The following is a 26,076-nucleotide window of genomic DNA, read 5'->3' as shown; positions in this document are numbered from 1 at the left end:
AGGACATGTACACTACCCATACTGCTAAATACAAGGACCAAATTGCACAAACCAAATCCAGCTACTACTCCGGCCTCATCCTTTCCAACAAAGGAAATTCAAGAACTCTCTTCTCTGTCATGAACAAAATCCTCCAGCCACCAAATTCTCTCCCCCTCCACCTGTACTCCACAGCAACCTGCAACTCCATAATGGAGTACTTCAATCACAAAATCCTTAAGGGGCCGGTCACACAGACATTTACGGCTGAATCACGGCTAAAATTTAGCGTTTTTTTTTTTGCCCGTGGTTGCCCGGGATCGAAAATGCGCAAAATTTGACAACCCGCCGTTCGTCTGTGGTATGGCCGGAAAAAAGACGCCGGCGACTGTTCCGTTTCCTCTCATCGCGTCATTTGCGCGTCATTTCCGTGTTTAGACCACGTGTATAAATACTGCCGAGCAATCATAACAGCGAAGTCCCGCGAAGCTAAAAATAGCAAACTATGGCACCGAAGCACCAAGGACTACCACAAGAAAAAGTCAGCGTGGGAGATGAAAGCACAGGAGATCGGGGTCTCGTACACGCATCTGCATAACTGGTGGAAGAACGTCAAAGATTGGTTCGTAAAGCTATCCAAGAAGACGAGTGGCCAGGCAAAAAAGCAATTGACGGATAGGGATAAGTGGGTGCTGAAGAACATTGCCTTCTACAAAAGTAAGTACATGTTATCACATTTATTTGAAAAGTTTTGAAATGTCACTAAAATAGTTAAATATAGTAATTTTATTGTATGAATTTCTGACAAATTCTGCTCAATTTGTTTTTTTTTTTTTTGTAAAGACATTCAATATATTTGTACGCTTCAGTAAACTTCATGATAATACAGTTTATTAAAGTTCATTTAACTTTATTCCAAAACTAAATTGCAAAACTATATTCAAAAGGTATATTCTAAGAAATTGTTGAGGTGATTAAATGTATGCAATGTCTTAACATGTTTTAATGCAATATGTCAATATGCCATTATATTAAACAAATTTTTAACTTGTTTCAGGTTCGATCCACACTGAGGCTCCAGACACCCTCATCAATCTGCCACGTGCCTGCTGCCATGCGCTGCCATCACTGGAAACTCCTGACTCCATGGCAAGCCAGTCCAACATCCTGGAAGAGATGGAATTTGCAGCAGCGCAAGAGGGCTCGACCACGTGTAGTCGCCGGCGCAAGACCAGAAGGAGGGATGAGGAGAGCCTGGATGAGGAGGCCTGGATCCAGGAACTAAATTCCACCATGAGGGCCAACCAAGCACTGCTGGAGAAGCTGGTGGAGGAGAAGTGTCAGGCTCAGTCAGACCGAGAGGCCTTCATCCGCTTTGTTGCTGACACGCTCCGCACTGCTCCCCAGGAGCAGTTCTCTGCCATGAAAGATCTCTTCACGGATATTATGCGTGATGGAGGACAGAGTCAACATTACAGCAGGCGTGACACTCAAGGGCCTTCTTCATCGTGGGCCAGACCGGGCCCCTCAGCGTCTGCACCACCAGGCTGCACAGCCTCCTCACAGCCCTACTTCAGTAACAGCCAGTATTACCTGCCCCAGCCCAACTATGACCAGTACAGCCAGTGGCAGTATGGTGGTGTTTTTCTGCAGCAGCAGGCTCCCCAGCAGCAGCAGCAGCACCAGGAGGATGCTACGGAGTAGCGTATGATGTTTGATATTTTTCTGTTACTGTGTTTTTCAGCTGTGGAAGATGGGCTATGTTATGCCTTGCTGTTTACTTCATTACTTTTGATAATTTTGATATAATAATAAAGTTGTTGTTAAATTGTTAACAATTGTTTGTGTTTCCTTGGTAAATAAAAGGAAGTGTGTGAATTGTGTGCAAAAAAAAATGTGAAAAAATATTACAGTAATAAAATAGTAAACCTCAAAAATCAAGAAATAATACTTAGATTAAGATTTATGTCTAAATTGAATGTTTAGTTATTGTCATTTGAAATTAGCCAATATGTTATTATTGTAATAGTTTATCATTTTTAATTTATTATCTTGTTATGAAATGTATTGTCAAGAAATAAAAATGGATTAAGACGAGGTCACTACGGTGACGGGGATCCATTTTCAAATCTTGACTGTGAACGTGTGTTCCGCAAATTGCGCTATGACCGTGCTCGTGATTACCCGCTGCTATTTATAGCGTCGTAACCACGCCCTGGCCGCGGCCATAGCACGTCATTTTCGCGTCATTGCCTCGTGTTGACCACGTGTGCGGCACGCGGTTTAACACGTTCTCAAACTTTTGAGCAGCTCAAAAGTTTTGAACGCGGCCGACCACGTGAAAACTTCCGACCGCGAGTAAAGCACAGCTCTATCTCGTCTATATGGCGGTCTCAAAACGACCAACAGCGCCCAACGGCATCTGCTTCACGGCCAGAAATTTCTGGTCGTGGTTCAGCCTCAATACGCTCGTGAAAGGCTGTGTACCCGCGTCCTGAAGAATTGAGCAGGGTAAAACTTTTTCGCGCTGCCACCCGCGCGCGAATTTCCGAACTCGTGTTGAGCACCGCTGTCTCTCGTCTTAATGGCGAACTCAATGCGTCCAATAACGTCCGCCTCAAAGGCAGAAATTTCTGGCCGTGATTCAGCCGTAAATGTCTGTGTGACCGGCCCCTAAGATTCATCACCAACTCCATCAAAACCTTTCTGCTCCCTCCCCATCTGAATTTCCTTCTCCTTGTCACTTCTTCTCCAGTTTTGCTCCACCCACGACTGCTGAATTATCCAACCTCATACTCAAATCCAAGCCCACCACTTGCCAGCTCGATCCCCTCCCTTCATCCCTTGTTAAATCCTGCCTCCCTTCCCTGCTTCCTCTCATATCTGCCATTATCCACTCCTCACTCTCTTCTGGTATTGTCCCATCACTTTTCAAAACCGCTGCTGTTACCCCTACGCTGAAAAAACATGGTGCTGACCCCAACAACTTTGACAACCTCCGCCCCATCTCCAACCTTCCATTTATTTCGAAAATCCTTGAAAAAACTGTTGGTGCTCAACTCCACTCGCGCCTGTCCCTCCACTCTCTCTATGAGCCCTTTCAGTCTGGTTTCCGCCCCCGCCACAGCACAGAGACTGCCCTAATCCGTATTGTAAATGATCTCCTCATAGCATCTGACTCCGGTCTAGTCTCCATCCTCATCCTCCTAGACTTGAGCGCCGCCTTCGACACAATCTCTCACCCTATCCTCCTCAATAGACTCTCCTCCATTGGTCTCACCCATACTCCCCTCAGTTGGTTCCATTCCTACCTCACTGGCCGCACTCAGTTTGTCCAGCTGAAATCCTTCACCTCAAAGCCCTCCCTAGTCAACACAGGTGTACCCCAGGGATCTGTCTTAGGTCCTCTTCTCTTCATCGTCTACCTCTTGCCTCTTGGTCATATCCTCCGCAAATTTAATATCTACTTTCACTGCATTGCTGATGACACCCAACTCTACCTCTCCTGCAAACCAAACTCTATACTCCCACCTCCCTCCCTCACCTCTTGCCTTTCCGAACTCAAAACATGGTTCACAACAAACTTTCTTAAATTAAATGCCAATAAAACAGAATTCCTCCTTCTTGGCACCAAATCCACTTTATCCAAAGTAAACAATTTCTCTCTCAACATCGACAGCTCCTTAGTGTCCCCCTCCCCCCAGGTCAAGAGTCTGGGTGTCATCCTGGATAGCATGCTTACCTTCCACTCACATATCAACACCATCACCCGCACTGCTTATTTCCACCTCCGCAATATTACCAGACTCCGCCCTTCCCTCACCCCCCGCACCACTGCTATTCTCGTCCACAGTCTTGTCACATCCCGCCTTGACTACTGCAATGCTCTCCTCTTCGGCCTTCCTCAAAAGTCCCTCCATAAAATTCAGCTGGTTCAAAACGCCTCTGCTCGCATCATCACCCCCGTTCTGCAACAGCTACACTGGCTTCCTGTTCAGCATCGCATCAGCTACAAACTGATCCTATATAAATATATGGCCATTCACAACCTGGCTCCTCCTTACCTGTCCGACCTTCTCCAGGTGCACGTCCCCACTCGCTCCCTCAGATCCTTGTCCTCCCTCCGACTGTCAGTGCCCCCTGCCCACCTGAGCACCATGGGAGCCAGAGCCTTCAGTCGCGCTGCTCCCAAGCTTTGGAACAATCTACCTCCGGACCTCCAAAATTGCACACCTCTCTCCACTTTTAAGTCCCGTCTAAAAACACACCTGTTCAGGACTGCCTACAACACATAGCTTCTCCATTTCCTATGTTTTTATGATTTGATGTCTTGTTTTTATTTATTATTTCGCTTACAACTTTTTAAACTGTATTTTTTCATTGTCTGTACAGTGTCCTTGGGTGGCCTGAAAGGCACTTTTAAATAAAATGCATTATTATTATTATTATTATTATTGCATTAGACAACAGTGCCATCTGGTGGTCAAATATTACACACTGGGGCTTTAAGGAACAATGTATTAGCATTTTCTTAATTAGCTTGCTTGCTATCAAAAAAGGAAAACTGAATCCCGCCGTTCCATTTCATGAGAATGTGGCACGATAGTAAAGAGATCGCATTAGACAACAGTGCCATCTAGTGGTCAAATATTACACACTGTGGCTTTAAGGAACAATGTAGTAGCATTTTCTTAATTAGCTTGCCTGCTATCAAAAAAAGGAAAACTGAATCCTGCTGTCCTATTTCATGAGCATGTATAGTAAAGAGATTAGCGTGGGCTGACATTAGCTTTAGCAACTTCCCGTCGCGATACCCTGCAAGCTAATTACCCAATTAGCACAGTTAGCATTTCATTTACACGTGTGAAAAAGAAACAGTCGAGGCTCCGTCCCATTTTTTTTCTTGAACATTCTTCTGGTTTCACATTACGTCGGAAATAAATTAGCATTTTGGTGATTAAGATGTACGTACGCGAACATTGAAAAATCAGTTTTTGCGTTAGCTAGCAAGATGCTAAATAAAAAGAAGGAATAGAAAAATAAAGCATTCAAAGTTTAGTGAAATGATTTGAGTCATGAAGATTGTCAGCAACAATGGCCAACTTTCAAAGCAATTGTACGCGGTTGTCGCTAACGATGCCAGAAATGTTTTTGGGGACGAAAAGAAACCTTTGGAAAAAAAGGGTTTCAATTTCATGAAAAGACAAAGCGGTCATTAAGTGAGAAGGGAGAAAGCGGCGCTGGAGACGAAGAATGCAAACATGGGGAGGAAATGTTCTGACAGTGTGTGAGTAACATCTTAGCTCCCGCCTAGCATGGAACCAAGGAGGTCTATGAGATGGCCTTGGCCTCTGGTAAGAACGCTTCCCAGTACTTTATCAGCTGTTCATAAACACACAGAGAAATATCATCATCATTCCAAATATTGTTATAAATAAAAGTTTAAAATAAAAATACAGTCGGAGTGTACAGTGGTACCTCTACTTAGGAATGTCTCTACACACGAAAGTTTTAGATTACAAAGTACCTGAACAGGAAAATATTGCCTCTTGTTACAAAGGCATTTCGGGATACATCGTCAAAAATGAAAGTAAAGTACGCATTGCTATTAGCCGCTACCAGAGTTTCCCGAACATAAACCAACTTGTTATCGCTTTAATTCTGCCTGGCAACACAGTGCGCATGCATGCTCCTGGCATGCTCTTCGTCTCACCGTCACAGTTTAGAGTTCAGAGACAAGGAGGATGAGGGTTTCCGGCAAGATAGCAGGGAGGAGGACACAACTATCACTCAATCATCCCAAATGAAAGATATTTTGGCAAAATTCCATGAAATCTCTGAATTTGTGGTAGGGAATCACCAGGTAAAGTGTTGACAAGTCGGGCTATCGTTCATTGTAATGTCAAAAGCCAGCCAAAGCAGACGTCTTTGGATCAGTTTTTCAAGAAACGCGAGGCAAAAAAGGAATATCTTTATTATTCCCTTTATTCTTAGTTTTTTTTTTCATTACGTGCCTCTCGTTTTAGGTTTATTGTGCGGTAATCTAATTTTAACCTGTATTTGATTCATGTTCTGATGCTGTTTTATGATTAATTAAGAAAATATCATACTGTAATTTTGTGGGGCTTGGAATGGATAAGCGCATTTACATTTAAAATGACGTTTTTCAGTTTACGAAGCTACTCCCAGAACTAATACAATTCGTGTGTAGAGGTACTGCTGTAATACTTTTTTAGGCAGAAATGTAAGGAAAATGTATTTGTAGGTACAAGAATGAAAGGTAACTATAAGACAAAAGCATTATTGAACACGTTTAAAAATACTGTAATCCCTTATTTATCGCGGTTAATGGTGAACAGAAACTCCTTGGGATAATTGAAAATCCATGAAGCAGCATTCCCATTTCTAACATGCACTCTGCTGGCCCTTGCTCCTAGCAATGGTCAACTGGGGATAATGGATCACGTGTCAAAACCAGTACATTTTATTTTAATTGGGCCAAAACGGCACAAAAGTGCCTCATGCTGGTACCCGCTCACAGCAATAGTTGACTGGGGATAATGGATCATGGCCATAACAGTGCATTTGATTTTAGGCAAGCAAGAATGACGCACCTCTGGACCAAACAGCTTTCTGTTGGTCCCCTCCTGTAGCAATATGGAATAGAGGATAACTAATCGCGGCTCCACAGGTCGAAATCATTTACGTCATAAATACAATAACAGCAAAAAAACAAGCTGCCAGGATTGACAAAAGTACACTTTGGTGGCCCGGCACAGAGCCATATGGGATCAGGAATTTCGGATCGTAGCGGCACAGGTTTAGTTTATTTTATTAACAAATACAGAAACAGCAAAAAAGAACCATCCGGCCCAACAAAATTGCCTATTGGTACTAGGTCACAGCAATCTGCAGTCAGTGATAATGGATCAAGGGCAAAATAGTGCATTTCATTCTAGGCGGGCCAGAAAAAAATGTGTCCTGAAAAAAACGCCTTTTGCTGGTCTCCTGATGCAGCAATATGGGATTGGGGATAATGGATCACGGCCGCACGAGTGCAGTTCACCAAATGGTGGACAGAATGGCACCAAAGAGCCGCCAGGCCTAACAAAAATGTAATCCACCAGTCCTTGCTCGTAGCGGTCGGGGGATAATGGATGGTGGCTAAAACAGTGCATTTAAGGTGGCCAGAACAAAATGTCTCCTAAAAAAAGCGCTTTTTGCTGGTCTCCTGATGCAGCAACATGGGGTTGAGGATAATGGATCACGGCCGCACGAGTGCAGTTCAACAAATGGTGGACAGAATGGCACCATAAAGCCGCCAGGCCCAACAAAAATGTAATCTACCTGTCCTTGCTCATAGCGGTCGGGGGATAATGGATGGTGGCTAAAACAGTGCATTTTAGGCGGGCCAGAACAAAATGTCTCCTAAGAAAAGCGCCTCCCGGTGGTCCCCTGATGTAGCAACATGAAATTGGGGATAATGGATAGCGGATAAAACAGTGCATTTCAATTTAGGCAGGCCAGAATGACAAGCCCCATGAGAAAAGTGCATTCTGCTAGTCCCCTGTTGCAGCAACATGGGGTGGGGGAAAATGGATCGCGCCGGCACGAGTGCAGTTCACTTTTGGGTGGACAGAATGGCAAGACAGAGCAGCCAAGCCCTAAAAATATGTCCCCGCCTCGCAGCAACTTGCGATCGGGGATAATGGATCTTTGACTGTTTTTAAATCATCTGCACCGAGGATGCTAGGTACAAAGGGCGACATAGTGAGGGATTACAGTATTTTCAGAGATTCATGTTTTTAAAGTACAATAAAAATATTGAAATAAATGGACACGTATAAAAGAACAAATATGATTTATTTTATAATAATATTTAAAAAAAATTGTTACCTGTTGCTGCGTGAGCGCAAGGGCTTCCAAGTATTTGGTGATGATGCTCTTGAAGTCGTTGACGCGATCTTTCTGCGCTCGGAGCAAAACAAGGTGAGATGGGTTTACCGACGCAAAAGTCCTCTCATTTTGTCGCCGACTCACCTCGAAGCGACTCACTTCTCGCCGAATGACTCTGGAAATCTGCTCAAAATCTCGCTCGCCCTGCTGCACTTTGCTCTCCAACTGCAACCCAAAAACGTTGTGTGACACGTTCGACAAAGTTAGGAACAAAAATCTTTGTTGGTCCTTAACTCATTCAGTGCCAGTTCAGAAGCGTCATCCTTTAAAATAAGTTTGTTTTTTTGCTATTTTTTTAAACATTATAAAGCGTATCAAGCCACTGGGAATGATTTCAGTATGAAAAATCACCATTAAATGGCAGGAGTGGCTTTGATTAGATCTTTGTCCACACATTAAAGAAGCCCCCATGTACTTGTGTTGCTTTCTTCCTGAATCCAGCATTTGAGAATGCAGGCCATATGGTGAGTAGATGCAGTAAAGGAGCGTGGTGAGAAAAACAAAGGTATAAGTACACAGAGTTAACGTTTCAAAGCTTTTTTCTTTTTAAAAATAGATGTCAAAGACCCTTCATATATTCTATATACCGTAAATTCCGGACTATAGGCCGCTACTTTTTTCCCAAACCTTCAACCCTGCGGCTTATTCAGTGATGCGGCCAATTTATATAATTTTTCTAACGGCCGCCAGCGGCGCTCGAGTACAAAAGGTAAGATTTAGACCGGTGCAATATATGCGCAGAGGAAGACTGCAACTTCTTAGCTTGTGCACAAATAAAATTAGCGTAGACATATCCTCATCATGCAAATTGCAAATAGAAAGGCACACGACGTAGCTTTCAAGCTAAAAGCAAATGAGCGGTCCGATAAAGAAGGAAACAGAGCTACTGCACGTAAACTTCACTTTGCGAGCGTGTTGCTAGCGTGTTTTTGAATAAGGGAGCGTGGGACGACGTCTATATGACAAAGTATCTTTCCCATACTGGGGAAGACGACTTTGATGACGTCAGTAATAAGGAGGAAGATGAGGACGGTTTACCGTGGGGGGGGTTATGGGGTTTTTAAGGGTTATTGTTCTATCTTCATTATTCATTATCCATTATCGGTCAGTTCATTATACGCTACAAAGCCTAGGAGCCGGGACACTTACTCTCAGCCAAAAGGCCAAGCTAAGGTCCTAGCCCTAAAGCCTTGCTGAGATCATTGCGAATGCACCGTTCCCGGAGGTACTGCAATACCGGGCTGATGCGTGGAGTGGACAGAGCAAGCTCTTATTCCATCTCCGGAATGCAAAAATCAAAAGGCCAAGCTAAGGACCTAGTAAGTACAGAATCCAAAATTCACAGGCCAAGCAATATTCCAAGAGAGGTGTCATCATACAGAACAGGCCAAGCTAAGGACCTAGCATCAAAGCCTTGCTCTCTACAAGTACGGTATATTTTTTTAACAGGCCCATTTTCTGTGTTGCGAGTGTGTTGCTAGTAGCGTTTTGCTACCCTTCACAGGCACGGTTTGGGATGAAAGTTATAATATTATAATTAAAGCTTTGAAAACTCTCTCGGTGTACCGTCTTTCTTTGTAAATATGTGTAACCGAGGTATAATATGTAGTTGCACCCGTATATTTTTGTAATGTATTTATTTGAGACACTTATTCCGATATGTTTTGCGAATTAAAAAAGAGGGGCGGAGCAAACGCGGGCTGACGGGAAGTGGGGTAAAGGTGAGTGAGACCTGTTGTCGCAGCGGACAATAGTGGATATATATTTTTCCCACCCTTACCTTTGGAAATATAGACTCGTTTTCCTTGGATTAGTTTCAACGGGTACCCGGACTCTGCAGGTCTGCATCAAACCTTAAGTACCGGTATAAATTTTTTTCTGCACATTTTGCCGGCTGTGGTTTTTGGACTGTGTACTTTATGTTCAGTTACAATCGCGGGACTTAAAGGTGGGTTTGGGATAATTTTGTGATTGTGTTACATGTTTTAATGTGGGCGCATGCGGCTTATACACAGGTGCGGCTTGTGTACGTACAAAATCGGGTTTCCTCTTAAAATGTGGTGGGTGCGGCTTATAATCAGTTGCACTCTATAGTCCGGAATTTACGGTAAATACCTTGTATTATACACTACAATATCTGTATTACTCTATTCTTTTACATCTATTATATTATCATTATTGAGAGTCCGCGTGTCAAATGATTTCTTGTATGTATATCATGTTTATGGTTTATACTGGCTGAATACAAATGAAAGCAAAAAAAAAAAAAAATCATTGTCCGGGTAGAGATGGGACGACATTTTGTGCACGTCTGCGACCGCCATGGTTACCCAAATCATGATAACCGGAAAGTTCTTGCAAAGTTCAGTCATCTTTAAATGCAAAGGTTCATTGTTCTTGCAATAAAATGTTATTTTGCAAGCAAAGTGCAAAAAAAAAAATGCAAAAAAAAATAAAATATAAATATAGCAGCAAAGTGAAAGTTCTGCTTGAAATGCATCCGTTTTTCTCAGAAATTTTCTAGAACACAAGTATTTTCAAGAAACCTGCATTGTTCAACTGTTGTTTACTAAACAATAGCAAAAGATACAAACTTATTTTTTTGTCGAATGAAAGACGAGGCTTGAAACTTACCGTATTTTCCGCACTATAAGGCGCACCTAAAAGCCTTTATTTTTTTCAAAAGCTGACCATGCGCCTTATAATACCGTGCGCCTTATTTATGGATCAACATTAAGTCGCAAAGTCTTCCAACTAACTTGCAGCCGCCGACTAGATTTTACCCCGAACGCCAAGTAGTACGCGGTGTATGCTGGGATTTATTTACCGGCGTTTCATTGGCTAACCAATGTGTCAATCATCATTTGAATCGATCACTATTGGCTAAAGTTATTCGGAGGTCAAGGGGCGGATCCTTTTTATCATTTACAGGCTGGCATTGGCTTAAACAACAAACAAAGCCTGCAATTGGCCGAAAAAGATGAATGTGTATACCACGTGGCTGACGGCATAGAGAAAGCATTTTTTTCTATTCTGTATTTGAAAATATTTTATTCTCCTGGATTTACTACACTCACGGATATAAGAGGACACTGGCTGCACATTATTATGAACACAATGACTTCGGTGAGCTACTCCGGGTTTTATATTGTCCCTGTATCTTGTTTCAGACTGAACTCGATGTTTCTGTGATAAGCGGTGCAGATAATGGATAGAATGGAGTGTCTATTTTTAAATTAAACTCAATTCCAAGTGTTTATTGTCATATGCACAGTAAAGTTGCGAGCGAAAAAGAAAATAGATACTAAGGAATGGTTGGCATTAAGACTTTAACCTTCCGAATGATGGAACGATGCATTTGAGTGACATCGTACGGACACCGCATCCGCACGTGTTCTCGACACGTATTTGCTTCTTTGCAAGCTTTGGGAATGTTAAGGGGGTAATAAGTTGGACTGAACAATCTGACTGTTTTGTCCACGTTCCCATTGTAGCGCCTTATAATCCGGTGCGTCTTATGTATATCAAATATAGGACCAAAAACTATTTTTTCGGGGTGCGCCCTATAACCCGGTGCGCCTTGTAGTGCGGAAAATACGGTACTCTTGAACTAAACTTTCTGTAGACCTCCAAAATGTTAAAAAAAAGCTGTCTCTTCCCATTTGAGACATCTGGCATTGAATGAGTTGAGAAATTCAAACAATTAAATGTGGTATCGATAACACGAGCTGAGTTTAGTTGTGTTTAACTTTGGATTTCACTGTGTTAGTTTTTAACATAGTACACGGCGACATATTGTGGTCAAATGACACACACTGTCCCTTTAATGAGTTGAAAACCAAAACAAAACAATAGACAGCATGCAACCAATCATTAATTCATATCAGTTCAAGGATGATATTTTTGAAAGGCACTAAATTAGAAATAAACCTTACGAGGTAAAGCATTTAGATATATTTTCACTGACAAACTATTATACAGCGATACGACAGCTCAAATATTCACTTAAAACAGCAGAGGAATGAAAAAATGGGATGAAAATGACGTCTATAATGAAAAATATTGCTAAGTTATTTATACGATTTAAAATGACATTAAAAATAAGAGCAACTGCATCATAATACAACATTATGAGAATATAGAATGAGATGTTTAATTATTATTTATTTTAATAAGAATATGAAAATGTATGCTAAAAAAATTGCGCAAATGGTAAAATATGTTTTAAAAAAATATAAGAGCAAACGAATAACTAAAAAATATAATAACAATAAACAAACGACAATTACACATAAACCACATGGATATAAAATATGACAAGAACCATTCAAATGGTACAAAAACCGAATTTAAAAACATAATGAATGACAATCAAATATTATGGTGAGTTGTAATTGAAAAATATGCCTGGATTCTGAAAATGATTACATTTCAAGGAGAAAAAAATAGACTAAATTAATTTAAATGACAACGAAACACAATGAACATTTTGTCTGTCCTATAAATAAGGGCGACATTTGGGCGGAGCTTAGAGTCCTACCTCTTCGATTTCCTGGTGCAGAGAGGCATGACGGGAAAAGAAATTAAGCAAATTTAAAAAATAAAAACTTGTTAGCAGAGCCCAAAATATGAGTGAAAGTAAAAAAAAACAAGTAGCCTTCCATTCCAATGAAACCCGCTGCAAATAGTAACTAAATAGCATATTTATTTTCTTTTGAAAGAATAAGACGTCGTTTTTTATGCAGGCCCCTAGGGGGCACTGTGGCTGTACACACGAAGAGAACAATTATCGCTATGGAGGACCAATCTCCTACACGTGGCGATAAATGTATAAATATATAATGTATAAATATATATAGGCCGTATCAATAAATAAACACTAAAATAAATCACGTATTACCAAAATATATGACAAAAATGGGATTCATTTATTTTATATATATATATATATATATATATATATATATATATATATATATATACACAGGGTTGGGTAGGGTTACTTTAACTTGATTACTTTCAATTACTTTTGGATTACTCCAATACCAAATATGCTAAAACATGAATAAAATTACTAAATTTTGTGCAGGCTTGAGGAGTAACGGAATTCATGGAACGGCAAAAATGATGTTGGCAAGCTGTTTGGATTTATTTTCATTTTGTTTCTGTCGCATTTTATGTTCGTTTTGCCGGAGATCATAGCCAGGAGAGAAAGCTTAACACATATTGTGAGTCATAATTTTATTCCTATATGTAATAGTAGGTATTTCTATTTAAATACTGCAGGATTGGTCCTCCATAGATCAGAAGACTTAAAAAATGCATGCCAGTAAATCTTTTGACACATAACCCAGCACAACAGAAGGGGGAAACAATTTTACTAGTGTGCGCGTGTCAGAGTGTGTAGTAGTGTGAGGCGTGTCCATGCGTAGTAAATAAAAGGCTCGTTGTAACTCTACTGACAAAAATGTTGACTCCCGACAGCCGCAACATCAAAAAAAGCCCCCCTTCAACGGCTCCTCCGCTAACAGCGGACCCCCGACAGTGCACGCGTGCGATTTCTGACAGCGGGGTGAATTTGTGGGCTGACGGGCTAATAAAAGTATTTTTTCTTCTCCTTTGCTCAGTAAAATTCCTCAGCCGCAAAAACAAAAACTTTTCACTTGAGTGAGTGGCAAAGGTGCGTTTGTTTCGTGGTGGGAGACGGCTGAGGCGGTGGGGTGCGGGAAGGGGAGGGGCCGGTGATTCCGCCGTACGAGTAGTTTGTTTTGAAGATGCAATCGAGAAAGTCCGCACTTACTGGACACCAAATTGGCATTTGGAGATTCATATTGGAGCCGTAAATGCCAAAAGTTAAATATCAAACAGTAATCCATTGCTACTTCGTGCTTCCGTTATTGCTGGTTCACTGCTTTGTGGATTTTGAATATCGTGCATTGTGTTCTGAGCAGATAGTACACAGCAAATGCTATCACAATGGTTGAGGACCGAGGTACCACTGTACCAACATTAGAGATGTCCAATTTTTTGGATCGATAAACGATAAAAGGACAGTGATGGCTTGTTTATCGCTTTATGAACCCGTGATGGATGAAATCCATGAAGTAGACACCTTTATTATTTTTGTAATTATTATACAACTATATTATTAAATACCGGAAAACACATTGGGATAAAGAACAACGATATTTAAAGCCCAAGCATTCGTTTAACAAATAAAAGTACTGTGTACTGTTAACATTTATTTATTTATAACTACCATCTTTGAGATTGTTAAGCCAAAAAGAATGCAGAACACAATGCACAATGCTAATCTGTGAAGTAGCAAAAACATAAAAAGTAAACCGCGTTATAGCGGTGGATCACATTCCACGAATCTCCAGTACTCACCGGTTCCGGAGATATTTCAAGGGCTAATAAAAACTAAAGTGACTCGACTCACCTCTTTGATGTCTTCTTTGGCCTGCTGTAATTTGTCGGTTTTATTCGAAAACTGCAGTTTGACTTCAGCCTCTCGTTTTTTCTGCAGGAGGAGTTGAGTGTCTTGCCACTTCTGCCAGGCCTTTACGCGCTGCTCAAACACGCCCTGTGCACGCGGTACAGCACAGTCATCGGACATATTTATACGTGGCAAACACCCATCGCCCTAATAAAGAAGAGTTAATCGTTCTTGCAAATACAGTGGCTTGCGAAACTATTTGGTCCCCTTGAAATTTGTGACCTTTTGCCAGATTTCAGACTTCAAACATAAAGAGATGCATCAGGGATGCAGCCAAGAGGCCCATGATCACTCTGAATGGACTGCAGAGGTCTACAGCTGAGGTGGGAGAATCTGTCCATAGGACAACAATCAGTCGTATAGTGCACAAATCTAGCCTTAATGGAAGAGTAGCAAGAAGGCAGCCATTTCTTTAAGATATCCATTAAAAGTGTTGTTTAAAGTTTGACAAAATCCACCTGGGAGACACACCAAACATGTGGAAGAAGGTGCTCTGGTCAGATGAGACCATAATCGAACCTTTTGGCAACAATGCAAGACGTTAGTTTGGCGTAAAAGCAGCACAGCTCATCTGACCCTCAACACACCATCCCCACAGTCAAACATGGTGGTGGCAGCATCATGGTTAGGGGCTGCTTTTCTTCAGCAGGGACAGGGAAGATGGTTAATATTTATGGGAGGATGGATGGAGCCAAATACAGGACCATTCTGGAAGAAAACCTGATGGAGTCCGCAAAATACCTGAGACTGGGACGGAGATTTGTCTTCCAGCAAGACAATGATCCAATACATTAAGTAAAGTCAAGTCATTTTTATTTGTATAGCCCTTAATCACATAGAGTCTCAAAGGACTGCACAGGTTATTGCACTGACTATTATTACAGATCACACCATCCCCTGATCTGAAACCAACATGAGGGCAAGGAAAAGCTCAAAAACCTCAACATGAGGAAAATGAAGAAACCTTGAGAAGGGACCGCACATGTGGTAATCCACCTTTCAGAATGACCAGGCTGCAATGGATGTTGCAATAACAAATAATACACAGATATTGTCAACAAAAAATATAGGTTATTCATATGCTATAAAGTAGAAGTGTGTGTTAAGCTAAAGCAAAAGCTACAATGGAATGGTTCACCCAAAAACATACCAAGGTGTTGGAATGGCCAAGTCAAAGTTCAGACCTCAATCCAATTGAGAATCTGTGGAAAGAACTGAAAACTGCTGTTCACAAACGCTTTCAATCCGACCTCACTGAGCCCAAGCGTTTTTGCGAGGAGGAATGGGCCAAAATATCAGTTTGATGTGCAAAACTGATAGACCCCGAGCGACTTGCAGCTGTGATCGCAGCAAATGTATGTTCCAAAAAAGTGTGTTCCACTTCATGATTGTGTCCCACTTATTGTTGACTCTTCAAAGGAAATTAAAGTTTTATATCTTTACGTTTGAAGTCTGAAATGTGGCAAAAGGTTAGAAAGTTTAAGGGGGACACACAGTTTCGCAAGCCACTGTAATTGGATCTTTTTGGGGTGCGTATACATGCATGTCCGAATTAGTACTTGTCCCACAAACCGAGTAACACTGAGCTAAAGTTAGATTGAAAAATGGTGTTGATGGCAAAATGCAGGAGACCTTGACAGCAGCAAGAAGGCGCACGTAGTCTCCGATGAGCTCGGCGAGGAAGTAGAAGTCGGCGTTGGCCTGTTGTTGGTACTGCTGCTCTATCTTATCCTCCACTTCGGCCAGCTGAGACAAAGCCCGAGACAACGCCGTGTGGTCCTCGCTGTTGCCCAACATGGCCGCCGACTTTGCAAACTGTGCCGTGTTCTGAGACAACTCTGTGCTCATACACACAAGGAGGGAAGTAACAAAGTCACTACAGATGCCACATTTTTTACTTTATCAAAGCCCCAATGTGTAATATTATACCACTACATAGCAATGTATTGTCTATGGTGAACAAAAACCAGCGCCGCAGAGCACAACGTAGCAGCAAGTTGCCGGGGAAACATGGAGGTGACCTTAGGTAGGGATTTCACTATGTAAATGGAAATATAAATTTTCAAAATAATTAAGATTTGTATGGTTACTTAGTTATTATCCATCCATTTTATGCACCACTTATCCTCACTAGGGTCGCGAGGGTGCTGGAGCCCATCCCAGTCATTTTCGGGCAGTTGGAAGGGGACACCGTGAACTGGTTGCCAGCCAATGGAACACAGACAATTTACTCGCTCATTCACACCTAGGGACAATTTGGACCTGCCAACCTGCAATGCATTTTTTTGAAACCAGAGTGCCTGGAAGGAACCCATGGAGAAACAGGGAGACCATGCAAACTCCGCACGGGGAAGCCAATGCCTGGAATTAAACCCTGGACCTCTGCACCGTAGGGCTGGACACTAACTACCAAGCCACTCTGCCACCCTGGCTAGTATTCAAATTATTAGTATTTTTCTTTTTTTAATGAATGAAAGTTTTTGTACTACGAGGAGGCACTAAATATTACACACTGTCCCTTTAAGGACCTAACAGACATAACCGCAAATGCTCATACAACAGCTACCATTCTGTTATAACTCAAACTTTACTTCTTTCGCTTGTTTGATTAATCCTGGGTTGTGTGAATGTTATCAAAATACAGGCTGAAGACAAGAGCAAATCTTTGGAGTGTTTCATATACAGAATATTCTGGGCACGAATGAGTCACAGCTTCTATTTCTATCTTCTACATTGGTAATCAGCCGCTATTGCTACTGGTATTGGCAGTTGCGCTAATGGCCGCAGAATCTAGAAGTGAAACCATAAGGGCTGACAGCTCACTGTAGATATTTTGGATTTAGAACAGGGGTCAGCAAACTTTTTGAAGCTAAGAGCTACTTTTGGTCACTGATTGGCGCGAAGGGCTACCAGTCTGGAATTCATTTCTAAAATAAGAACCTATCATGTTGTTACTATGTATTACCAGGTTGTAGATATTAGAAGTATAGTTAAAATAGGCTTACTCGACCTCAAGAAAAAGCACGCCAGTTAGAAATCAAATTTCCAAGAAAATCGCGTTGAGCCATTACCGTTGAGGTATTTCAAAAACCTGTCCACGGGCTACTCAGGTGCTCCTAGGGGGATACCAGCGGGACCCACGTTGGACACCCCTGGTGTAAACTGTGTTCTAAGTCAAATATAGGTTTTATACACAAAGGTTTTTTTTTCATTACCATTACCTTTATGGAATATAAAAAATGGTATTTAATACATTGTTTACTGAGTAGAGGTAAGATCGGGCCAGCCCGAGCTCGTCAATTTAACTTGATTTGAGGGACCGAGCACCAAGCAGACCCCAAATTTCATATTTTATTTGTGAGGACTCGGGAGAAGGAGTAGTGGTGCTCATCTGAATGCCCGGATGCGGTTTGCCTTGCGCGAGGAGAGGGGGACAGAATCCATTGCGTGGATCCTCCACAAAGAAAAAGGACTGTATGTAAAACAATGACGTGTATAATTTTTCTAAAAAGTCAGTGAGAGAGAAGCCTGGCCCGAACGTTATGATTGACATTTTAGACCCGGCTAGAATTTTGAGCTGGGTTCGGGCTTAAGATCCTACCTCTAATACTGAATACAGACGCTCCCTTACTCACGAACAAGATACAAACTGGATTTTTGTTCTTAAGTTGCTTCTGTGCTATATTTTGTATGTTTAAGGTTTATATAAGTATGTTTAAGGCTTGTATACGTAACCTGTATTGTTTTGTACTGAAGACTAAACATTTAATAATATAACATGCTCTATAAAGATAAATAAAGTTGAGTTTAATTTACTTTTGGAAGATGCGCTTTAAGAGGTTCTCCTCTGTGGTAAAAAGGGGCTGAAAAAAAGCGTTCCGACCATTTTCTCAACCGCATCAAGCTTTCTTACTCCATTTTCATTTTAAAAGAATCGGCTCACCTCTTCTTTACACTTCACAACAACCAAATTGAATGGATGCACGAGATATTAAACAATAAAAATGTACAAGTTCTTAGCGTGCTGGAGATACAGTATAGAATGTTTAGACACAAACTAGAAAGAGGAAGCCGGATTTCTTCTTCGGGGTGAATAATGGGTGAGGTCTCACAGCACCAAACGCCGGTAGTGGCGAGAAGAAGCACTCCAGTAAGTCAAGTATTGTTTATTTGTATAGCCCTTAATCACAAAGAGACTCAAAGGGCTGCACAGATCTAAGACTATTGCAAACCACAGACCTTTATGACACCATCCCCTCATCTAAAACCTACATGAGGGCAAATACAGTAATACACATACAAGAAGTCAAGCCCAAAATAGGAGGTTCGGTCTAGAAAACATGGGGGGAAAAACACATAGAAAACACCCTTTCTTTTAAACAACTAAAATAAAAAACAAGCCATTTATTTGTTTGAAAATATCGTGGAAGCCCCCACTTCCTAGTTTTGCTTCCTGTATCCACCGATTGAAAATGTGTATGCAGCCCCGATTAGGCGCAATGAAGCAGTATGGAGTACTGTTCTGTACTCTGAAAAAGGTGCTGAATACAAACTCTAACTTACAGCAATGTCCGGATATTTTCGTATGTACCGTTGTTCGTAACTCGAACGTTCGTAAGTAGGGGAGCGTCTGTATGCCTTTGTCATATGTACACTCAAAATGCTCATGCAAGAAATAATTTCAAAAACACAAAACCAGTATACAAAAGTAACTATAGTGACACCGTCCCATATTCACACACTATCGCACACAAACGCACGTAAGTTAAGCACCGTACCTTTCCTGTGACACACAAGCGACTCGACACTGGCGTGGAGTTTCCTCAGTTGCACGTCCAGATTCTCGAAATGTTGTTGTTTCTCCTCGAACCACTAACGCAAGCGAACGCATAAAGCAGTCCATCACGGTAACAAGGTTACGGACCTCTGGCCCCCCCGGCCCCCCAGGCAACTCACTGTGTCCGACTCGTTCATCTTGATGGTCATCTTGTTGACGGCGTCGGCCGCCTTGTTGACCATCCGCAGGAGGCCGGCGCCGCTCAGGGCCTGCGTGTTGACGGCTCGGGGCAACTGCAACACATTTGACACTGATCAATCCATTAAGGATCGGCAATATGGCCTTATTTTTGGTTGGTCGGTAGGGCTGCAAGAATTCGGAAGAAAACCTATTGGCAATTTTTTTAGACCAGCATTGCAATTTCCATGCGATTTTCATTTGGAAAAATAAAAGACATATTTTAACATTTATCTTTGCCTCGCCTTTTTTGCCTAGTGCCATTAAAACTTCCCTCTGATTGGCCAGTGCTGTTAAATCTTGAACTGTGACGATTCTGGTAGGCCAATTGCTCAATCACTCAAACACCAAAAGGGGAAAAAATAACCTTGAAAAAAAAACACAAGTGTCGTAGGATTACACAATTACACTATGTCACAGAGCAGGGGTCAGGAACCTTTTTGACCCAAAGAGCCATAAAAGCAAAAATGTTTTCAAAAGAAATTGAGAGAGCCACATCATATATTTTCAAACAAAATTGAAAAAACTGCCAAACACGCTCTCTAGACAAAAGCTAATTCTTCAGCACATATTATTTCACTGTGTGTCATTTGATGATTTAATCAAATGTATGAAATGATAATAATGCCAAATCCTGTGTCCCAAATCAATGTAAATATGCCATCTACCATTTGTCTTCCACCTTCAGTTAAGAGTGTTGAGGCCATTTTTTTCCATGAAGTTTGTCCTTAATAATGGTTTCAAAACAATGTGCATGCAAAGTTCTTCTGTAAAAATGTCACAAATTACTGCAAACGGTAGGCATATTGTCATATTCACTTTCAGTATAGACTGCACTGAGGGAGAGAGAGAGAGAAGGAAGTGCCTTGCGCTGTGTGCAGGGATCCGCCCACCTGTACTGCTCACCCAATCAAAGTTGTTTGCCAGCGTTATTATTTATCAGTTTAAATGGTTTCTTACCGAACTTCTGCATTAAGTTGCTTCTGCTTTATATGGACCAAAATCGGGATGAAATCACTTGACTTTGGAACGCCACAGAGAGATGTGCAACGGTTACATTTTATTTCGGAGCCATACGTACTCATGAAAAGAGCCACATATGGCTCCCGAGCCATAGGTTCCCTACCCCTGTCACAGAGCAATATCCATTACATTTCTGTTAATCGTGCAGCCCTACATGGAATTAGGTGTCAACTAATTTTATATATATATATATATATATATATATATATATATATATATATATATACATATATATACGTTGTATCAAATCAACTTGTCAGAGGTCTGTGTTAAAGTCATGAAACTTTAGTAACCGAATATATGGCTGTTTTCATGAGTACATAAGGCCAGGAGATAAAACTTAGCTCATGCAGATCTTCTAAGCGTTGTTCAAATTTGGATATGTGCAAATGCAAAGCCAGAGCAACACTGAGAAGGGTTGAGTCCAGTATACAATTTTCAGTCAACTACATTTTACAGTCAAGGTGTCACACTAACTTTTTTGGCTGTATATCGCAAGGAAATCCTTTATACAGAAGCTCATTAAACCATGTATGTTCACTCTTAACACACTTCATGATGAAAACCCACAAAAGAAACTGTAAACACCTCAAAACGCCAGCCAAGCACCCAGAGTAATTCCATTGGGTAAGCGGTAGGCTGGGCGGAGCTATGCACACGCACTTACTTCTCTTTGCCATCTGCGCCAAAATTAGTACATCGTTCCTTTTAGTTTGCCGTTTTTTGTGACATTTTCACTAAAGAACTTTGCTAGCACCTTGTTTTGAAACCATTATTTACGACAAAAATGCTGGTCAAAATGAGCCTCAACACTAAGTAACTTCGGGAGGGAGAAAACATTTCTGGCATTATTCGTATTTCATATGTTTTATCGAATCGTCAAATGTCACACAGTGAAATTAAATACGCTGAAGAATTAGCTTTTGTCTGGAGAGCATGTTTGGCAGTTTTGTTGAATTTTGTCTAAAAGTTTAAATATGTACTATTTGACCACTTGATGGCATTGTGTTCTCTGGTACGAACGAGAGCCAGTGAGACCCGGCAGAGCTCGGCGGCATTCTGCCGGAGAACATGGCGCCGATTTTACAAATTTTTTGACCTATGATTTTTTTTAATAAAAATGAACATTAATAAGATGGTTTAAGTGTTTTTGCCCAGTTTTCAAATGACTTAAATAGTGTTGACGCTAAACTCGCGTAGTAGCGTGACGGCGCCCCCCGATGGAAGTCGCTAGCACTGCACTGCTCTTGGGTGACACAAGATGACTTGTGACGTTTGTTTTTCCCGTTTAATTAGCCACAGTCGTCTCGCTTTTCGACACAATCGCTTTGTGGCCGTGTCGCGCCATCTCGCCACTTTCCCTCCTCCCCCCTTTTAATTCCGGTCATTCGGCAGCCCCCCGCTCAAAGCGATTGGAACGTCCGCCGCATTCCAGATTACGTCTCGGCGTCGGCGCGGGAGCTCATTTTTCTTCATTGCGGAAAAGTTTACTTTCCCGCCTCGCGGTCCCAACCCGGCCCCCTTTTGAAAGGCCATTTAAGCAAAGGCGGGGTCTCGGGGGTCCTTGTTGATCCTTGTAGAGGCTAAATGAAGTGGGGTCGGGGGGTGACCGCGGGGCGCTTTTCATTTATTGCCCCCCTCTTGGTTGTGTTTCATTAAGTGGGCCGGACGGGACGCCGCGCTCACTCAAGCGTTCCACAATTCATCTGTTAAGTCGCTGACAGGGCGCCATTTGTAGGCCCCGCCCCCTCACACACCGGCCCACATGGTAGGGGTTAGGGGACGTTGACGTGTAAGATGTTTGTTTGTTTGTTTGTTTACCTCGGGACATTCCAGAAATTGCACCAGGTCAGGATCCTTGAGCAGTATGGGATGCTGCACTGTGCGCATCAGGTACCTGCAACACAGCGTTAAAAAATGTCCTTCGATCATGTGGCTCATCATATTCAGACACAAAAACAGAGCGAAAGGAAATATAGCAGAGGACGTGATAAAAATGAGGTACCATTATCTCAATCAAAATCACTGAACATGAACTGAAATAGTAGTCCGTCTCAATTGGAATATGAGACGTCAAAGACAAAGAACTAACTCTAAATGACAAATTCACTTCAGTGGGCTTAAAATCCATATCTCATACATTCTCTGCTGTATCTGCATTGGACTAAGCTCAACATGTGTTTTTCTGTGCTGTGAATTGGCAGGTGTCACCTCGCATTTTGAGGGAATTATCGCCATCTTTTAATAAGGAGTCTAAATGACCTTCAGTTACATTTCAACCGTTTGACATTAACTCATCTGGTGCCAGCCAATTTTTTGCCATTTTTAAAGGCCTACTGAAAATTTGGTTCTGTAGTTATATGGGCACAGTAAATATCGAAAGAAAACTTGAACCCTCATCTTTTATAAGAACGGAAACAGCAGTTGAACATACTCGTTTCCGTGAAAACTAAGAAAATAAGCTTTTTTGTGAAAGCATTTAGAGCAGTACTTACACTTAGGTCCTTTTTTGCATTTGTGATACTTCCAATATCAAAAAAATGGTTTCCCTTGACACAAGAACGCATTGCTGGCAAATTAACATTGTATTGCGAAAATGTATGCACTTTTCATCGTAATGTGATCACACAACCCTACTGAGGATAAGCGGTGCAGCTAATGAGATAAGATGAGATGAGGTGATTTTTGGTCATTCTGCACCCACTCTCTCAATCGCTGGATCGTGGAAGCAAAGCGACAAAAAAAAAAGTGGGGGCTTCTCAATGTGTGGACAAATATCTGATCAATGCTATTCCTGCCATCTATTGGTGATTTATCATCCCAAAAAGCAGACATAGACTAAAATACTAGTCTGGAGTTAAGATTTGTTTTTATTATTCATTTAATGCGTAAAGCGGTTGGTAGTCTTGATTATCAAGGTTTTTGTATTTTTTTCTATAATCTGTGGTCTGTGCAGCCCTTTAAGACTACTTGTGATTTAAGGCGTCATAAATAAACGTGACTTGACTATGAATTTAATTTAGTCTTTTTATTGTTTTGCCACTGAAAACGGGGCTTCAACCAGTGTCTGAAACTCATGATAAAAAGTTACCGGACACCAGGGCAGACAACTCTGAAAAATTGCCTGCCCAGCCATAAAGTTGCCTGCCCCATTTTTCACAAATTGAAACACAATTAGACTACTAATCACAAAAAAACATTGTTGCAAAGTATTAAGGGTTGATAATCAGAATTTATATCAGAACAACACTTTAAAATTAAGTTTATTATGAATCTACTTCCATGTATATGACATCGCTGTTTTCCATCTGCCATCAGTATGTACCTGTAATTACTCATCTTCATTTGTGCAATGTTTGCGTTGCGTCGTCTGCTACAAGCCCTGTGAACCCCTCTTTCCACAATGCTTTTAATGTACGTTTACGTTTTGTAGCATCATCAATTTTGGTAGCTTCTTTTGAATATTCCTTCTAGGGACGAGGTTTTGGCTTGATTCCTAACCACTTTACCATTTTCCTTGTGTTCTCCGTGCGTCTATTTTAGAAAATGGTATGCGAATGCACGACCTTATAACACTTGGGAGAGTCTGGAAGCACGAAGTTATTCGATGCAGGCTTCTGATTGGCTGCCGAGTATGCAAATTGCCAAACAAAGCGAAATCCCGAAATTTTCAAACCGAACGAAAATTTCGCAATCGGAATAAAGGAAACGTTTGATTTGAAAAAAAATCTTTTTTTTTTTTTTTCTTTTCTTCAAAAAGTTGTTGGCCACCCGGGCGGAGACGTTTAATAAGTTGTACGCCCGACGTAAAAGATGCACGCCCTGGGCCTCAGGGCAGACGTTATTTCAAACACTGCTTCAACCCACTTTTGGTCCCCCGCCCACCAGTTGAGAAACCCTCCCTTAATCACAGGCGACATCATACCTTTCCAAGGCCAACCTTCTCCTCTCCACAAACTCGTTGGACGACTGGTCCTCCTTCCCAACCTTCACCTTAGTCATTCCTACACACAACGATAGACCAACGTGATGCCGTAATCATGAAAAACATCTCTTTTGCAGTTGCCATAACGCACCCACGATGCTCTTTTCCGGCGCGGGCGGCACGATGTAGCCCACGTGCATGTACTTGGACGCCAGCTTCCCGTGAAGGCCCAGGAAGTCGCTGAAGCGCCGGCGGACCGAGAATTCGGGAAGCCGGAAAAGCGCCAATGACACCGGCACCTTGGTGGTCACCTTGTAGGCCATGAAGGCGTTCATGCCGTCGCCTGGGAACAGGAGCAGGAATCGGCATGGACTTTCAGTGTAGAAGTAAGAAGGGAGAGGACCCATCTGAGCATCCCGGACAGAGGACTGGAGGATGCTGCTTGGGAGGGTGGGATGGAATCCCACTTTAGAAGACAGAGCTATGCCCTTGCACAATAGTATTGCCCTTTACACATTGGTTAACTGCTGTTAAAAGTCATTGTTACAACATGGGATATATTATGACAACAAAATTGGACGTGGCACTCCAGCTCCACATTTTACAGTGAGGATAAGGAAAACAAAGAGATAAAGGAACAAAGATGTTTGTACTGTCCTTTTACAATATTGAAATTGTGAATGTATTTAATTGCTGTTAAAAGTGTTGATAAAAACTCATATTGTTGGGATATGATATAATGAAATTGTGTGTTTAATTGCTGTTAAAAATGTCGGAAAAAATTGTTATTGTCAGATATAACGAAATTGTAATATGCTTAATTGCTGCTAAAATTGTTGAGAAAAAATGTTCAAACCTCGCATTGTTTGTTTGCTGTTAATAGTGTCGATAAAATTGTTCAAACCTTTATAGTAGATAATAAAAGTAAAGAAATGAGCAAAAACTAAAAAAAAACTAAAAACAATAATGGACGATGAAAACAATACAATAAAACAGGATCGAATAAGATGAAATATCATAAAAGTATCATCAAACTAGGCTTCAGGTGAATGGACTCACCGACTTTCTCGGGGTCCGACACAGAGATGAGCACATCCAAAGTGTCACCTGACTCATCTTCTTCTAGCTGGATAAGAACAATATACAACATATAGCGAGTTACACAACTAAAATCAATCTCGTAGGAAACATTGCAATATTAGACATCCCCTTTAGGGGGATTCAACAGGACCCAAAAATTGAATGAAAAAATATTTTAGGTCTGGTCAGCTTATCGTTCAAAATGATTAATTATGTCAAAATGTTTCCCTGTAAATTGTATATAATAACTATATCAGTCAAGTCATTTTTGATTCATATAGCCCTGAATCACAAAAAGTCTTAAAGGGCTGTACGGACGAATACAACATCCCCTGATCTGAAACCAACATGAGAGCAAGAAGAAACCCAAAAACTTCAGGATGAGAAAAATGAAGAAACTGCATTTATTCATTTTTTATTCATTCAATCTACAGAAAATGCAAAAAACTAAATTCCAACTTATGTGCAAAAGAAAATGAGAAGTTTTTTTTCTAGCTAGCTATCTGGCTACCTTCTTAGCTGTTTAGCAAGCTATCTAGCTAGCTTTTAACATTTTTTTTACATACTATCTAGCTGACATTTTGCTCCTTTTGCTAGTTA

At 41.4% G+C, this 26,076-nt stretch overlaps 2 protein-coding genes and 1 pseudogene across 2 annotated transcripts in view; 1 reads left to right on the top strand and 2 right to left on the bottom strand.

Annotated features, from left to right (window-relative positions):
• Positions 1-394: 394 nt before the first annotated feature.
• LOC148366211 (uncharacterized) lies at positions 395-1,683 on the top strand. Its single transcript, XM_088334998.1, has 2 exons — positions 395-696; positions 1,037-1,683. The coding sequence occupies exons 1-2, from the start codon at positions 534-536 to the stop codon at positions 1,681-1,683; spliced, it is 810 nt and encodes a 269-aa protein (XP_088191124.1). The 5' UTR covers positions 395-533.
• A 2,865-nt stretch (positions 1,684-4,548) lies between these two features.
• The window catches only part of snx2 (sorting nexin 2), a 32,773-nt gene continuing 11,245 nt past the window's right edge, over positions 4,549-26,076 (bottom strand). Inside the window, exons 4-14 of the mRNA XM_088336661.1 lie at positions 25,456-25,522; positions 24,548-24,739; positions 24,397-24,475; positions 22,293-22,368; positions 19,391-19,504; positions 19,213-19,306; positions 16,067-16,272; positions 14,378-14,521; positions 8,020-8,100; positions 7,876-7,947; positions 4,549-5,361 (exon numbers count right to left, since the gene is read on the bottom strand). Of these exons, the coding sequence (XP_088192787.1) occupies positions 5,311-5,361; positions 7,876-7,947; positions 8,020-8,100; positions 14,378-14,521; positions 16,067-16,272; positions 19,213-19,306; positions 19,391-19,504; positions 22,293-22,368; positions 24,397-24,475; positions 24,548-24,739; positions 25,456-25,522 (1,176 nt within the window). The 3' untranslated portion in view covers positions 4,549-5,310. The remainder of the gene's footprint in view (positions 5,362-7,875; positions 7,948-8,019; positions 8,101-14,377; positions 14,522-16,066; positions 16,273-19,212; positions 19,307-19,390; positions 19,505-22,292; positions 22,369-24,396; positions 24,476-24,547; positions 24,740-25,455; positions 25,523-26,076) is intronic.
• Positions 9,146-9,235, bottom strand: LOC148366210 (U2 spliceosomal RNA; annotated as a pseudogene).

Source organism: Urocampus carinirostris, chromosome 5, assembly GCF_059441175.1.
Source record: "Urocampus carinirostris isolate Australia breed hairy pipefish chromosome 5, RoL_Ucar_1.0, whole genome shotgun sequence".
Classification (NCBI taxonomy): domain Eukaryota; kingdom Metazoa; phylum Chordata; class Actinopteri; order Syngnathiformes; family Syngnathidae; genus Urocampus; species Urocampus carinirostris.
This window is presented reverse-complemented; position numbering and strand designations above follow the sequence as displayed.